Source organism: Atractosteus spatula, chromosome 12 (genome assembly GCF_055471065.1).
Source record: "Atractosteus spatula isolate fAtrSpa1 chromosome 12, fAtrSpa1.hap1, whole genome shotgun sequence".
Classification (NCBI taxonomy): domain Eukaryota; kingdom Metazoa; phylum Chordata; class Actinopteri; order Semionotiformes; family Lepisosteidae; genus Atractosteus; species Atractosteus spatula.
The window spans coordinates 23,986,129-24,001,733 of record NC_142717.1 but is presented as its reverse complement, the minus strand read 5'-3'; the positions used below and the strand labels follow the sequence as shown (position 1 = coordinate 24,001,733).

The 15,605-nt window shown below is 46.5% G+C and overlaps 2 protein-coding genes across 2 annotated transcripts; both read right to left on the bottom strand.

The window, feature by feature from the left end:
* On the bottom strand, positions 1-11,034 carry fastkd4 (FASTK mitochondrial RNA regulator 4). Its single transcript, XM_088929537.1, has 11 exons — positions 10,966-11,034; positions 9,240-9,743; positions 8,511-8,834; positions 8,136-8,310; positions 7,863-8,020; positions 6,587-6,697; positions 6,310-6,454; positions 5,101-5,337; positions 4,039-4,150; positions 3,600-3,714; positions 1-587 (listed from the first exon to the last, which is right to left on the bottom strand). Exons 2-11 carry the CDS (start codon positions 9,672-9,674, stop codon positions 486-488), a joined length of 1,914 nt encoding a protein of 637 aa, XP_088785663.1. The 5' UTR covers positions 9,675-9,743; positions 10,966-11,034; the 3' UTR covers positions 1-485.
* Positions 11,035-13,095: 2,061 nt separating this feature from the next.
* LOC148822805 (uncharacterized) lies at positions 13,096-15,605 on the bottom strand. Its single transcript, XM_088928591.1, has 2 exons — positions 15,583-15,605; positions 13,096-15,085 (listed from the first exon to the last, which is right to left on the bottom strand). Exons 1-2 carry the CDS (start codon positions 15,603-15,605, stop codon positions 14,536-14,538), a joined length of 573 nt encoding a protein of 190 aa, XP_088784717.1. The 3' UTR covers positions 13,096-14,535.

Sequence of the window (15,605 nt, the reverse complement as noted above, 5' to 3'; positions counted from 1 at the left end):
TGGAGTTTCCCTTCCATTTTAATTAGTTTGGTATTGAGTTTACATACACCACCAGCAGCCTGCACAGTTAACAAGGACTTTATCTTGCAAGTATTATAACGTCACATGGCAGCTCTTACTTGCTGACAGCAAAGCAAGAAAGCTGGAAAACTCTTAACTCCCCTTTCAGCATCCTCTGCACAGTCACGCGGTATTTCTCTTGATGCACACTTCGTATCTGACTCTCCATCTCCGCTGGCTCAACCTACTATACATAGATACTGCATCGAAAACCAGGCTTCTGAATGCCTCCCTGTAGCCATCTCCATGGGCAGAGGGAAATTCCCAGGTGGTTGTCATGACAACCTGAGTGGCATTCTAGAACTCAAACTATGGGCTGCAAGTGTTGCTGGGAAGGCCCCTGACGGACAAACTCTTGCGAGATCCTTATTTTGCGTTTTGCTTTCAGAGGTTTCATTTAGGGAAATGACTCCGCTGTCCAGATGTTATTTGGCCATGTCCTCTGCTACTGCCTTCCCCATCTTGTCCTTCAGATAGGCCACCCTCTGCCAGTCAGACTTCAGCTCCAGCCATTCATAGTAGGGAACCTTCAAGAGGACAAAATCAGAAAAAGAAAAACACAATTACAGAACAGCAATCATTGTGCAAGGCTTCAACACCGTACTTTCTCAAAACAATTAACAGCAATGCTCAAGCTTAGCAGGATGGACAACCCCTCAATTACAAATAAACATAAATAAATGCCTTTTAGAAATAACTCATTTTTAGATGAAGGTACAAACCATCCATTTATCAGCTCTTTCGGCCCAGGATGGTGCGCAAATGAGAATGACAAAGTCTATATTTTTACTATGACCTGTATCATGAGTATCCACCCTGGTACACACAAATTCCTTCAACAGATTTTCTCAATAGCCCTTTCAATACTCTTATGGGCTGCTTGGAAATCCATAGAGCTACTGCCACAGTATAAGGAACAGCATTAGGACAGAGACCATAATAAAACACCCGGCACAAAATAGATACAAGCACATCTGGCTCTGTTAGTTTTGGCTTGGTCATACAGAAATCCGATATTTATATCTTGGCTGTGGAAGTACTGCAGAGAAACTCGACGGCAGCATTTATATGGGTGCTCACTTGGTCATGTCTGTGGTCAGCACACCCTTTTCAGCAGGACTTGACATTGCTTCTTCTCTGGATTCAGTGCCCATTGTTTGCCAGCACAGGGAGGTCTAATGCCATTAAGGAGTAACCCAGTTTCTCCACCAACCCCTGCCAAATACTCTCTCGGTGTGCTGTAACTCAGATCTGCTGGGTCTGCTATTTAGGCCCTAATAACAAGCCCAATCTAACTGGCTTAATTTAGTGAATATCATCAGAGCCTGAGTTCTGGCTGAGGGGTAAGAGGATTGGCCTAGATAGAGATAACAGATTCTGTTGAAAGGAGCACATAGCTGACCTCACTATTTATAACACTCATCACTGACGCATGTAGGAGGGAAGCTGAAAGGGTTTGCTGCGTGTGCGCTGTTACCCACGACACCGAAGCTGAACCTTTTTCAACACGTTTATGCATCCGATGGATCAGCTTCAGCGGGGAAGAGCGAGGCATGAAATTATGTAGCCAATGACAGCAAGACTCTCAAAGAATGTAGTTATGTTTGCAGTCTTGGACAGACGTCTCATCCATATTTAATTCAATCTTGTACATGAGTGTGTTTGAAGTAAATGCTTCGCCCCAAAGTAACATTTGTGTTGCAGTGCCCCTCCCCTCCCAGCGTATCACAGCTCTGCCTCCCTCTCACCCTCCTCTCTTTGCTAGAAGGAACCCAGCATCTGTGCAGCACTGGCTCTGCTCACAGACTACAAGTTTGCTTTGGGCACAACAACAGAATTTAATAGATCTCAGCTTTTTCTAAACCAGTCAGAGGCTGAGAACCAGACTGACAATCATCAAGTCCCAACACCCATTGATTTGAGGATCACATTCTGAGGCTTCCTGAAAGAAGCCAGGGTATTGACTTCAGCAACATGACTGTTCTAGGCTCCAACAACCTTTTGTGTAAAAAAAGGTCACTAGTTCCAAATTTTAAATGCACTTCCTCTTAGCTGTCATTTGTGTCCTCGGGTATGACTTATACTAGTAATTCAGAAGAAGGCCCCTGGGCGGGTTTTGTCAGTGATATACTGAAATTTAACATGGCTCTTGTCACCAGGTGACTGGGATGGGAACTGGGATACCCGCACCTCATTTTAGTTTTTATCCTTTAGTCCTAGTCTCCCCGTTGAGCTTGAAGTACGTTTTTATAATGGAAGTCGTTTTTACAGTGTTAGCCCTGACAAAAACAACAGAAAAAGAAAAAAAAACAACACCAGTCAGTCCCCAGATAATATGATAAGAACTGCACAAACTAAGTTACAGGAAACTCAGGATATAACACACTCCCCCTCACCAAAAGCAGCTCAGCCACAAGGCTCATCCTGTAAAGGAGCTTGGAGAAGGATTATCCCTGCTGGTCTACTGGGCTGCAGGGGCACTGCAGTTTTCAAAACCTGTTGCTTCACTGTAACATTTCTGACAGCTGCTGCAGAAATGAAGCAAGATGCAATAAAGTCGGATACTGAAGAGCATCTGTTGAGCGAACACTGCACTCAAAAATGTCCTGAAGGCCATTTTGGAAATAAAGTAACGTCAGTGTGGCTTCAGCTTTCCTCAGAGGGGTGGCCAATTGCTAAGGGTCATGGCGGCAGTCAGAGGCTTGCATTTCCAGTAGTGCACTATAGATGCTGACAAGAGAAATACATTTGATTTGCTTCAAGATACAGAGGGTCCCTTTTATAAGTCTCCTCGTTTCACACAGACATCGTCAACTAATTAATGAAACAATTTATTACACATCTCACAGATCCACACTTACATTCAAGGCAGCAAAACCCAGCAACACAGGCCGAGCAGGTTCCCTGGTAGGCGCTATAATACGCAATGACATCACACCAACTTGAACTTGAACTTTATTGCCATATGTAACCGGTACTGGTACAATGGAATTCTTACTTACAGAAAGCAGAGAAAAGCGTTGCCCTCCTTACAGTCTGTAAGTTTTGAAGTGGACTCATTGCCGGTGCATATATTTTAACTTAATGTGTTTGTGTAATACTTAAACCACAGGTGGGACAATCAAGCGTTGGTGCAAATTTAATTGCTCTTTGCAAGAAGCAATGTATTAGTCTCACTGGGCAAACAGACGTGATAAGAAGTGATGAACAGACCATAACACACTTGTCATAACTATTTCCATTTCTTGTTTTACACTACATATACATCAGATGCATTATAAGTATACACATGTGTTTGAACTGTATGTGCTGGAAACAGATCTCAAGCTTAGTTACATTATTCCTAATGGATATTAATTCCCATGTATATGTCACAACCTGGACTGAGATCCTCTGTAGCTGGAATTTCTGCTGTTTTTTTGTTTGAATGGCATAGTCCGACTGTTTTATAATATGGCATCACAGGTGTATCACAGACCCAGTTGAGACTTCTAGAGAGCACACCCCCCTGCACACTCATACACACACTTCTCTCTCACCTCCACAGTGAGGAAACCAGCCAGCTGTAGGTGGCGCCGCTGCATCACGAACCGCCCCAGCAGGTCTTTGCTCCGTGAGCCATAATTAGGGAATTCCCCAGCCAGGAACGCAATCCTACACATCGACATTGATTTTGTGTGATTAGGATACAAATCAATCAGGAAATGGCAATGAATTTTGCATTCATCTCGCGTCTTAAAAAAGGAACAGCCTCACTGAGTCACTGTTTTCTAAAAAGGTGGCCGCCAGCGTCAGACTGGCAGGAATCAGGATAGGGCCTGAGTTGTCGGGGCACAGTGCCTTACTGTAGAAGCGGAAGAGGCAGTGGGAAGGTGGAGGAGGGTGGCATGGCACATGGCAGGGAGGAAACGAAGCAGACAGGAAAGAGGGAGAAGGCGGAGGGGTGTCGAGGGGCGACGCCAGGCACAGGCGGCTCACCTCCTGGCTCCGTTGGGGAGCGGTGTGGCCCCCCCAGCCCCCGGGAGGTGGGGGGCCTTCAGGGTCGCCAGGTTCATTGGTTTATTCTCCGAATCCAGAACCAGTTCTCCGTCTGCAGAGCGACCAGGCAATAAAACATCAGCGTCTGTCCACTACAGCCACATGAACGCAACAGGAGGATCTGTGTCTCAGGCACAACACCCCACTGGGGTGCAGCTCACTCAGCTTCTTCAAGACAGCACCCACAGCAAACTAATTAAAGGAAACACTCGCCTTGTAAAAGACCTTACTATTGCTGAAGATTAAAAATGAAGGGGGCGTTTTGATGCCCTAGTATGGCAGCCTGGAGCACAGACTGTCCAGAAAACTTTCTGTGGAACCTGACTAGAGGATTGTGCTTATTAGGAAGGACTTATCCTGGGCCCTCATTGTCCTCAACTAGTGTAACATTTACTCTCTTATTTACAAGTGGAATTATATGAAATTAAAAGACAATAAAATTAACCCAAAACTAAAATCTAAACAAGACAGTTACTAGTTTTAACATCAGGCAGTGCAAACTGCTTAACCTTCTGTCTAAATCTTCCACAAACACAGTCTCACAGTTAATCATTTCTGTGAGCTTATGAGACAACCAGTACATCCGACAGCCTCCCCAGCCTGGCTTGAGTTAATGCTGTCATTTACGACAGATAAGAATGAGAAATCTGCTTGGTAATTTCATATTTCTGCTTGCTTTTCTTACACTTACAGCCCATGGCCACACCAGACTAAAGTAACCCATGACTTTCACAGTTAACCACTAGAACTCCACTAGATCACGATTGTTTTAAACTTGATACAGTAAATGAGTGAAGCAGGGTTTAAAGCTCAATGCCAAAAATACCATATGTAAGGTGCTTAACTCTGACTTCACACACTCACAGTCAAAGCAAGCCACAGGAGAGCAAAGTAAATGGGCTCTATCTGTGTAGTATCCAGGAGCTTGGTTAAACTACAAAAGTTGACCAGGACGGACCCGAGCAGCAGCCAAGCCAGTATCAGCCCTCTCCCCAGGCTCACCAATGGTCCAGCCGTACACAGTTCTGACGGCGGTCCGGTACATGCCCTCCTGCCCCGCCACCAGGCTGCGCAGCGCCTCGTGCAGGCTGCTCTGCAGGGGCGTAGGCTGGCTCCTGGCGGCCTCGGTGGGGGGAGCGGGCGGTGGTGTCCCCAGAAGCTCCCCATACTCCAGCTGTGCCGTTGCGGCGATGTGGGCCAGCTTCAGCCTGTAGTTCTGAGTGCGGGAGGGACTGCCGCCTGGAACACAAACTCACACAGGGTCAGAGGGCCGCCACGGCAACACGCACATGAGAACTGTGTGTCAATACAAGGAGTTCACCTGCTTTTAGGAGCTGAGCACACTGGGATGGAAGGCGCTATATAAATGCAGGGAATTAGTATTACCATTTCAATTTTTTTGAAGGATTGCTATCAACCACTTTCCACAACGTGGTGGGGTACTTCTAGTCTCCACAACTCGTACTTTCATTTTAAAGACACCCGTTCTCAGCTTTAGATAAAAAAGGGTTGTTGTCCATATTTTAAGGATTCTGTCAATATGAACCAAGTTTCCACAAAGTCGTCTCTGTTCAGGGCAAAAGATATGCAGTTCTTTTAACATCTCAAATTAGGTCACACCTTTCAAGTGAAGTGTCATCCAAATAAGTTTCAGTCTTATTTAAATTCTCATTCTAGTTTCTATCCATGGTTTTCATAAATGTGTTGTACAAATTCAGCTTCGCTGCCCCTAGCTTCAGTTTTTTCCACTTACGGATGTGGAATGTTTTTATCTGCTTTTTTCAATGCACAGGATTATGCTGGATGTCCACTTGAGCAAGGAGCACCTACATCCATATCCATGCACCCGACTAACCACTACATGAGACGATGCCTACAGTTTGTGTACAGAGCTAAAGGGACACCTTATTGACCCGAACACCATCCTGCACTGCCCTCTCCTGGGCACACCTGGAATGACAAGGTACAGATGCAGAAGAAATGCAAAAGATCACTAAGATTTAATCACAAACAAAGGAGGCCACGTACCTCTGACCTCACCAGGTGCCAATCAGTTTTTCTCAATGGAAATGAGAGGAAAGGACAGTTTTATCATACCCAAAAATGAGCTTCTGAATTAGAATTTAAGAGCAGGAGCACATGGCTACAGGAAGAAAGAGGGAAATGGCTGCAGAGCGGAGGACTGAAGAGTGTGTGTGGACAGAAGCTCACCCGTCAGCCTGCTCTGAAAGCCTGGCTCCAGCACTGGCCGCAAGTCCTGTGGCCTGGCCTGCTGCAAAATACACAGTGACCACACCACGTCCGTCTGGAGGAACGGCTCCAGCTGGGTCAAAGCACCCTCCAGACCAGCATGGACCTGCTCACAGAAACACAGTCCTTCAGATCAACCACACAGTGCAGCAATGTGCCCTTGTGGAATCCCCAAGTCTGCCCCCAGGACATGAAGGAGGGCCTGTCAACAAGCCCATCCTGGCCGAGCCGTGCCTACCTTACTATAGAAGGCATCGCTGTTGCTGGGCTGGAAGTTGAGCCGAGCAAATGCCATAAGAAGGTTGCACAGCTGGGTGGTGCTGTAGTTTTCACTGCACTGCAGGAAATTCTGTGATGAGAGAAAGTTAGAGAACACAGGGTTCGGGTGTGAATTTGAATACGCGAGGATTGGACGACAGCAAATCAGGTTCCTATTGCTCATCAGCTGGATCTATTACAAGCTTTACAAGCTGTACTGATGAAACTGAAACGCAGTGTATCTAATGATGACAGTGTATCATCTTCTGTTCGGAAGATGAGCTGCACAAAGAAACTTGTTCGGGAGAGCTATTTTTGAAGTGGGAACGCCATTGCACTGGGGCAGTCCCACTCTCTCGACCTCAGAAGCCTGGGTCCAGTGGTACAAGAACTTGTCATGACTGGAGACTTCCTTGATTGCAGTGGAAGGCCATGACGCCTTTCTGTGCCTTGTCATGCCCTTCGCTTTCCACGGAGCAAAGCGGTGCAACAGTACGGTGTCCCATCACACCATACTGGGGCATTAGGACCCACACAGACCGCAGGGTGAGCGCCCCCTGCTGGCCCCACTAACACTTCTTCCAGCAGCAACCTTAGCTTTTCCAGGAGGTCTCCCATCAAGGTACTGACCAGGCTCACCCCTGCTGAGCTGCTGGCAGTGTATCCAATACTATTCTGGGTTTGTCTGTTTGTCTGCCCAAGCTTATGCAGAGCAAGAAAAATGTTTAAGAATCTGCAGTCTGCTATGGATATAACTGCTCTGCAAATGATCTTGGTCCCCATAGAACACACCAGGTCCTGTTTGGTTTATTCTGTGTTTGTCAAGAATCCTCCTTTGATTTGAGCAGGGATTTCAACAAGGGATGTCAGTAAGACACTTACGAGAGCAATGCAGGGCAGTGAGAAGCAGACAGAAGTAGGGACACACACTCCAAGAAGCTCCACTGTATTGTTACTGTAATATGAACTTATGGCTGGTGAACCTTAAAGTAAATGCATAATCCTTTGCTATGGGCAAGTCTTAACTTGAAGGCCAAGGCTTTCAAATGTTAAACAATTCTGTAAGGGTCTGTGTGGAATTTTTAATTTCGTTATCTACTTTTTCACTTTCTAATTCTTCTGTTTTGCACAGGTCTTTTGTTGCTAATTTAAGCTGAAACCCACGTAACCCTATCAGGTAAGCTGTAGCTGTGTTTTCAGGAAGAAGAGAATGAAGAGAACAGACAGAGAAGGTGGAGAATGGGGCAGGGACAGACCTCGGTGAAGCTCTCGAACAGCGGAAGATGCAGCCACTTGAGCAAAGAGAATGACTTGGCGCAGCGCGCCACATCACCGGGGCTCATCTCAGGCAGCCTCGGCAGCAGGTCACCCGCGATCCTCTGGAACACCTGGGTCTGCTGGAAATTGAGCTTTCCTACCAGGGGTCAAGGGAAGGGAGAAATCCATCAAAGGTGCAAGGAGCTCCGGTGCTTGTTAGCTGCACACATGGTATCCTCTTTGCCTCAATCTCTCCCTCCCTCCTCCCTCACCGTAAGCGAAGGCGAGGTCGATGAGCAGAGGCGTGCGGAGCTCCTGGCCAGGTTTTTGCACCAGGTGGTAGGACAGTGCCCTCAACAGGGGCACCGAGCGCCGGCCCTGAGCTGCCAGGGACACAGCCACCCGCCGTGTCTCCTCCGGGCCGAACCTCTCGGCCAGCTCCAGAGCCTGGGAGAGAGGGAGAGGGAGGCAGGGCCAGGAAGAGAGAGGGAGAGAGAGAGATAATTAGTGGGATCTGCAGAGGAGGATATTAAATGCTGCACAAAATAAACTAGACAGGGCTGTTTAAGAAAAGTCACATTCAAATCGAACAGAAGGCAGGAGAGAAAGAATTTCCAAGCAGTGCGTCCCCCCTTCCCGCTCCTCACCTTGTCCTCCAGCCTGTCCATGAGGGAGGCGGACAGATGTCCCACCTTCATCATCAGGAGGGATAAAGTGCGTGGGTCGCTGATCTCCGTCCAGCGCAGCTCCAGGTGCTTCAGCACGTCCCTCAGCAGCGCCCCCTCCTGCCCGCTGTGCTGGCGCACACTGCACCACTCTGCCAGCGTCGCCAGCTGCCTGTAGCTGAACCGCCGGAGCCGCCAATGGGCCTCCGTCTGCAGAGAGCGCAGCACAGGAGCCCCAGGGGCCACACCCAGTTGGGACAGGGCCCTCAGGAGAGACACCAGAGAGCCGTTCCACACTGTGGACACCTGGAAAGCACAGCAGAGGTACTTACACAGGCACACGTGTGGCGTTCAGACTTCCAGACACACACCCGTGCTGCCCCACTCACCCTAAGCCAACTGTGTGAGCGTGCACAGCACAATCTATTAACCCCGTTCTACGTTTCTAATTGTTACAATTAAAATCACTGACAAAATATTAAAACATTCAAAAAAAACAAGCGAGAACAAATTCTGCAACTCACAGATTTGGCGATGTTCAATGCCACTTCACCAGTCTGTGCAGTGGAGCAGTGGATTGGTGTTTTCTATAACCGTATTTGACCTGTTACTTGGTGGTTTAAGCTGCATTGAGATCTCATGTTCTAGCTGCTGTTACTGGCCAGCTGCACACAGGCAGGCGGAGGTGCTGCTCGCCCTGGGCGCTCTTACCTGGGAGTTGACTGTGTGCAGCAGGTCTTGGAATCTGGAGTCGTAAAGGAGATCGTCCCGGTCAGAGCCGCCCCTCTCTCCCCCCTGGGCGGCCTGCCTGGCGCCCGCGAGGCGTGCCAGGTGCACGAGGGCAATGGCGGCCTGGTTCGCTTTGCCGCCCCGTTCTGCCCACAGCTGCAGCACTTCCTGCGGGGAGCAGGCCTGCTCCAGCAGCTGGTCCAGCTCGGAGCGCTCCGGGGCCTTGGGGTAGGATTCCTCCGCCGCCGCCACGCCGTGCCCATCGCAGAGCGCCCGGGGAGGACCCAGGGAGGGGAGCCGCCAGGCCACAATCCACAGGGGCTCCGAAGGGGGAGGGAGGGCCAGGGGCCGTCCCTGGACACGAGTGCATTGGGCACCCAGGAGCCGGGCGCAGCGGGCTAAAAATCGCGTGGTCATCAGGAGCTCTCTCTCAGGCGCTGCCACTGCCTTCACAAGCAAAGAACTCGACTCCTCATCTCACTGAACCTGCAGGGGAACACGTGAAGCCAGATCCCGTTGTCAGGAATACTTCTGCTAATACAGGGCATTGGATATGAAGGATTTGTGAAGACTTGCAAGACAGAGGTCTTCAATAAACAGCTCTTAGAAATGGGAAGAAATAGCCCTGTCTGAGCATAGGCCAAACATACACAGCCTGCAGCCCAACAATAACAAGAACACACGGCATAGCTGTGATGACACCAGTGCAGTTCTGGGTCACTTGCCGTCTGATTGCCCAGACTCAGATATCGCCGCCTATTAACAGTTCCAACAGTAAGAAAATGGGAGAGTTACAGATACACAATAGTCCTCAGCACTCATGGACACATCAGCCATGGGCTGAAAGGGAATCTGTAGGCCCTGCACTGAGTGAACAGGAAATATACCGGGACTAATACACTTGGTCCCCCAGTCCGGTTACCAAAATTTAAGAAGATTAAGGTACGAAATTCACGACCTTGCAAGCACGGAACACAACTGGCACTCCACATCTTAAATAACTGCTAATTCGTTTAAATAATTAACATACTAGTTATACTGAAAACATGCAATGCAGTAATTTCCCCCAGTCAATACAGTGACCCAGTGGGACTTAAAATGTTCAAAACTTAATGAGGAACAACTACACCCTTCTGGAGACACTCAACAGGGCAAACGGACGGAGAATTGATGGATGATCGTGATTGGGATTAGGGGAGACTGGGGGTAAATCAGGGATCGGGGAGAAACACTTCGCGGTTCTGTTAATGTTGCAGCCTCTGGTTTCATATCAAGATCATGGACATGTAATGCATGTTATTATGACAATTATGAGATCACTTATTAATTTCGCTAATCGTTATCGTGTATGTATATTCATCATCCTCTTTCTACATTGTACATAGTGACAATCGCCTATCGACCACAGGACTATTGTATAGCTCTCCAGACTCCGTACAGTACGTGAAAGCCCTTGCCTACTCTGTTTCAAAATGTAGTGTCCAACAATTCATGTAGCAGTGACAGTAGAGTCGTTCTATTTCACAACCTGATGCGGAAACACTCCGTTCTGACCTTGCTGGTTACACTGCCCTCACTTATTGACTATCGAACAAGACTGCACAGAAAATATGTGCTTAACGCCACACAACCATTCGTTACTCATCACCCAACCTCTAAATTTAAAATTAGGTTGAGGTGTAATATAATTCATAAACAATATACTTACCTTATTGGTCTAAGGAAGGAACATTCACATGGCCTCCAAACGCAAAGGTCGCAGATTGATTTCGTCACTAGTAAGGCAGGGAATCGCTGTCCTCCTCACGTGATGTCGGTATCAAATTGCACTGAGGAAGACTTAAAGGGATTTTTGTCTGATTTAAAGGGTTTTTCTATCTGAAAGTGCACTTGAAATTTTTAAGAAAGCACAGATACTTTGTGAGATTTACATCTTACAGAGCAAACGGTTGACCACTTCTCATTTTTCGACATTTAATAAGTTTTAAGTCATAGAAGCATCTGGTGATCATTTAAACGTTACAGAACTACACAACTTTTTTTTAGTTAGTTCTGTTTATTCAAGTATAGTTTGTAAACGCAGTGAAAGGTAGGAACTCCGGGTAGTTTGTATTTTGTGGAGCATATAATAAAAAACAGACATAGAAGATTTCGAAAAATGTTCAGTTTGAATGTTTTGGCTGAATTCTTTTAATGACTGTGTACTCAAAACATTCAGCCAGATCCAGAGAGAGAGTTACAGGACGAGCAACAATCCTGCTTGTCCTTATGAGATGGGGAAATTAAAATGAAGACCTACTTGTGAAACCTAAACCTTTTTATGTCCTGCTCTAAAATCTCTTGTAAGATTTAATTTGAATACATCTTGTGATCTAACATGTGGGGGGCTTACTCTGAAATCCATTGAAAGAATTCTACTAATTCTTACAGTTGCAGAGTCCACCATGATCTAAAATCTAGTGATGAAACGGGCTAATCTGTAATACCATGCCTATTAAGTAGGTGGCAATATCATATTTCATTGGAGTTTATAAAGAATTGAGAGCTTCAGGTGTGTAGCTTCAGGTGTGTAGCTATTTTAACACCTTCTATCAAATTCCAAGATTAATGCTACAGGTAGGGTGCCTCTCTTTGAACTGGTCTGTGAAGCACAATGTACTGCAAGTAGAATCTCTGGGTCATTCATCCATCCATTTTCTAGCCACTTTATATAATTCAGGGTCACGGGGAGCCAGAGCCTATCCCAGCAAGCAACAGGCACAAGGCAGGGAACATCCTGGATGAGACGCCAGTCTCAAATAGACACACCACTACTAATTTTTCCAGGAGCCTATTTTTTTAAAATCAAAATATACTTTATTTCCATAACAACATCTATAATAATTGCTTACACTTATATAGCACTTTTCTGGACACTCCACTCAAAGCACTTCACAGGTAATGGGGACTCCCCTCCACCACAACCAGTGTGCAGCCCCACCTGGATGATGCAACGGCACCAGAACACTCACCCCACATCAGCTATCAGTGGGGAGGAGAGCAGAGTAATGAAGCCAGTTCATAGATGTGGATTATTAGGAGGCCATGATTGGTAAGGGCCAATGGGAATTTGGCCAGGACACCGGGGTTACACCCCTACTCTTTTCGAGAAACACCCTGGGATTTTTAATGACCACAGAGAGTCAGGACCTCGGTTTTACGTCTCTTCTGAAGAACAGCGCCTGTTTTATAGTGTCCCCGTCACTATACTGGGGCATTAGGACCCACATGGACTGCAGGGTGAGCGCCCCCTGCTGGCCCCACTAACACCACTTCCAGCAGCAACCTTAGTTTTTCCCAGGAGGTCTCCCATCCAGGTACTGACAAGGCTCACACCTGCTGAGCTTCAATGGGCTGCCAGTTGTGAGTTGCAGAGTGATATGGCTGCTGGCATCTCACAAACAACTCACAAAGGAAACATTCTCACAAATTTGGTAAACGTTCTAACTAGGTGTGAACTTCGCATGCAATAGGAACTTTCCGACTGGCGGTGATTAATATACCAGAATATCTTTGGACTGCGAGAAGAAACCAGAGCACCTGGTGAAAATCCACACATGGGGAGAACATTCAGTTCCCCAAGAAATTGAACCTGGGGCCTCAGCACAGCGAGGCAGCAATGCTAACCACTGCACCACCAAGCCAGCCATTTCTGGCTTTACATTAAATCAGACTGTGTGCTCATGGCTTAACACTATTCTCCCATAAGAGAAAGCAGGCTTCAATGTCATTTAACTAAAGTATTGAAGCAGAGATTCAGGTTTTTTAACACGAGGAAGAAGGACACGGGGAAAGTCCAGCTGTGCATGTTTATTACACACAAAGTTCAGATCATGAATACAAACAGCTCTTTAAAAAACAAACAACGTAAGCAGGCAGTCTATTCAAGGTCAGACCAGATTTTTGTATTTTATCCCACTAGTCTCAGCATTGTATTAAAATACAAGTCAAAATAAAACTAATGCATGTAGCAAAAAACTGATTGTAAGTACAAACGCACCTCATTCAACATCAATAAGGCTCTGCTAGTGTCATTTGACTGTATTCTTCTTTTCTAGACATTACATATAAAAGAGTATATATACAGTACTGTTGTAATTCTCCTTATATTAATTGTGAGAACACATTTCATTCTAATGTTACTTCTGAAGTTGCCTGATACATAGTTATTATCCCCCTGCTCTTTTGTTAGGGATGATAACCAATTTTTTTTTTTACTTTTCTTTTTTCATATTCTTTGTATTCATTTCTAGATTCACCCTACACAACTAAGAATCATTTTATAGGATTAGAACAGACAGGTGCTCTCTCGAGTATCTCCTGGGTTTAATTCTCCATGCGGTGTGTTACAAACAACATTGTCTTACTCAGAAACAGGAAGTTAGCTATCTGTAATAAATGTTTTCTCTCTGTCTCTACTGTGTACTGTGTCTATACTCAGGAGTCTGACAGGAGTCATGCTATAATTCCACCTGTCAGATGACCGAGCTCTACCCCTACAACTGGCTCACACTGATGTTGTTTTCTCAAACTGCTTGTCTGACTTTTTTTTTAGTTGAATGTTATTTAACTTGTTGTTTTGGCTGCTGTTCTGTGTTTATGTTTTTGGAGATTCCTTGGAGATGTCTTTGTATTGGAGCATATGTGCAAGTAAGCATTTCATTGCACTTGTCCATATGACAAATCAGCTAAACTGAACTGAACTAGTCTTAGTTTTGTTCTCACTAGTAGTTCACTAGGTAATAATCCATCCATTTTCTAACCACTTTCTCCAATACAGGGTCAAGGGGAGTTGGAGTCTATCCAGGATGGGACGCCAGTCCATTGCTGTGCACACACTCAGAGCAGGGCCAATTTTCCCAGGAGTCAATTAACACACCAGTATGTTTCTGGACTGTGGGAGGAAACTGGAGCACCCAAAGGAAACCCACACAAACACATCACAAAACAAATTCCACACAAATAACATCCCAGGAATTGAACACAGGACCCCAGAGCTACAAAGATCAATAAAAACCACTGCACCAATGTGCTGCCAATTTATAACCACAAACTGCTCATTTATTATGAAGTGTAAGGCAACTAGGAAACCCGTGTGATCTTGAGAAGCCATCTGATAAATGCTTGGCTTTCTTTCTTAGTTGGATAAGCTAATATTTGTAAGAGGAAACTCTTCTGTTCCAGTTCTAGAGTATTATGGAATGCCCCAAGAACAGTATTTTGTTCGTCTGTGTTCTAACTATACAGGCGGGGTTTTGGTTCCAGCTTGGTGTTGAGCATCAGACCTGCTACGCACAGCTATCTCACAATCCCCGCTGTGGTTGCGTCCTGTGCTCGGTGTGACGTGCCGGTACTCTACTGGAGACATGGCTGAGTTACCCAGCAGCTTCTCTTTCATTTCGCTGCAGGCTAAGGGTGCCCCCACCAGGCGGAGCCTGTCCCCAGAGAGCTCCACCACAACCCTGTAAACATCTTTCAGCCCCGGATAGCGACTCAGAATCGCACTCTGCTCCTGGGCACCGTATTTGCAAAAATCGATGTCCTGTGTTTGCAAGGAGCATCCGGTGTTCTTTAACAGCTCTGAGAGGAGCTCCTGGGCATTTGTCATGTTTCTTGCCATTTTGGGGTCCTGAACATTGGGTGATAGAATCAATTTGCTGATGCTCTCCTCCACTTTGAGGTCCACTGAATGGCTGCTCAGGATCCGGTCTATCTGCTGCTTTTGGAAGGCTTGGGTGTATCTCAGAGTGTAGGTATCAGTGCTAAGGCAGGTTTGAAAGTTCTGTTTTCTTTCCGGTTGGCACAAGGCAGCTCTGTGGTTCCAGTTGAGTTGGTTTCGTACATTTGAAACATACTGAGGTGCCTCAGAAATGTCCCTTACTGGGGCAGGAAATATTCTTCTTCCTGGTGACTGAGGTAAATTCTTCTCATAGCTTTTTGGGCTGTGAATCGGATCAGTGTCATTTGAGCACAGGCTGTTGTAACTCATCTCGTAGATTTCCACTTTTCCAGGTGAACTGGGATGAACTCTACCTGGAGTGGTGCTGTAAGTGGGGCTGCTGTAGCTTCTTCTAGGATGCTCCTTATTCACATGCCTCAGTCTTGGTGCAGCAGAGTCTGAGCTGCCTCTTATGCCTGGTGGCACCCGGTGAGGTCCTTGTTCATCTTTCTGCAGCGTGTCCTTGAGCCTCTCCCGAAGGTACCACTGGGTTTCACTTCAGTCCGTCTCAGTCCCCACCAGCCACCACCTGTTTGACTGACTCGGCAGAGTGGAGCTTCTCCTGACCGGCTGACGTCTCCGCTCTCCAT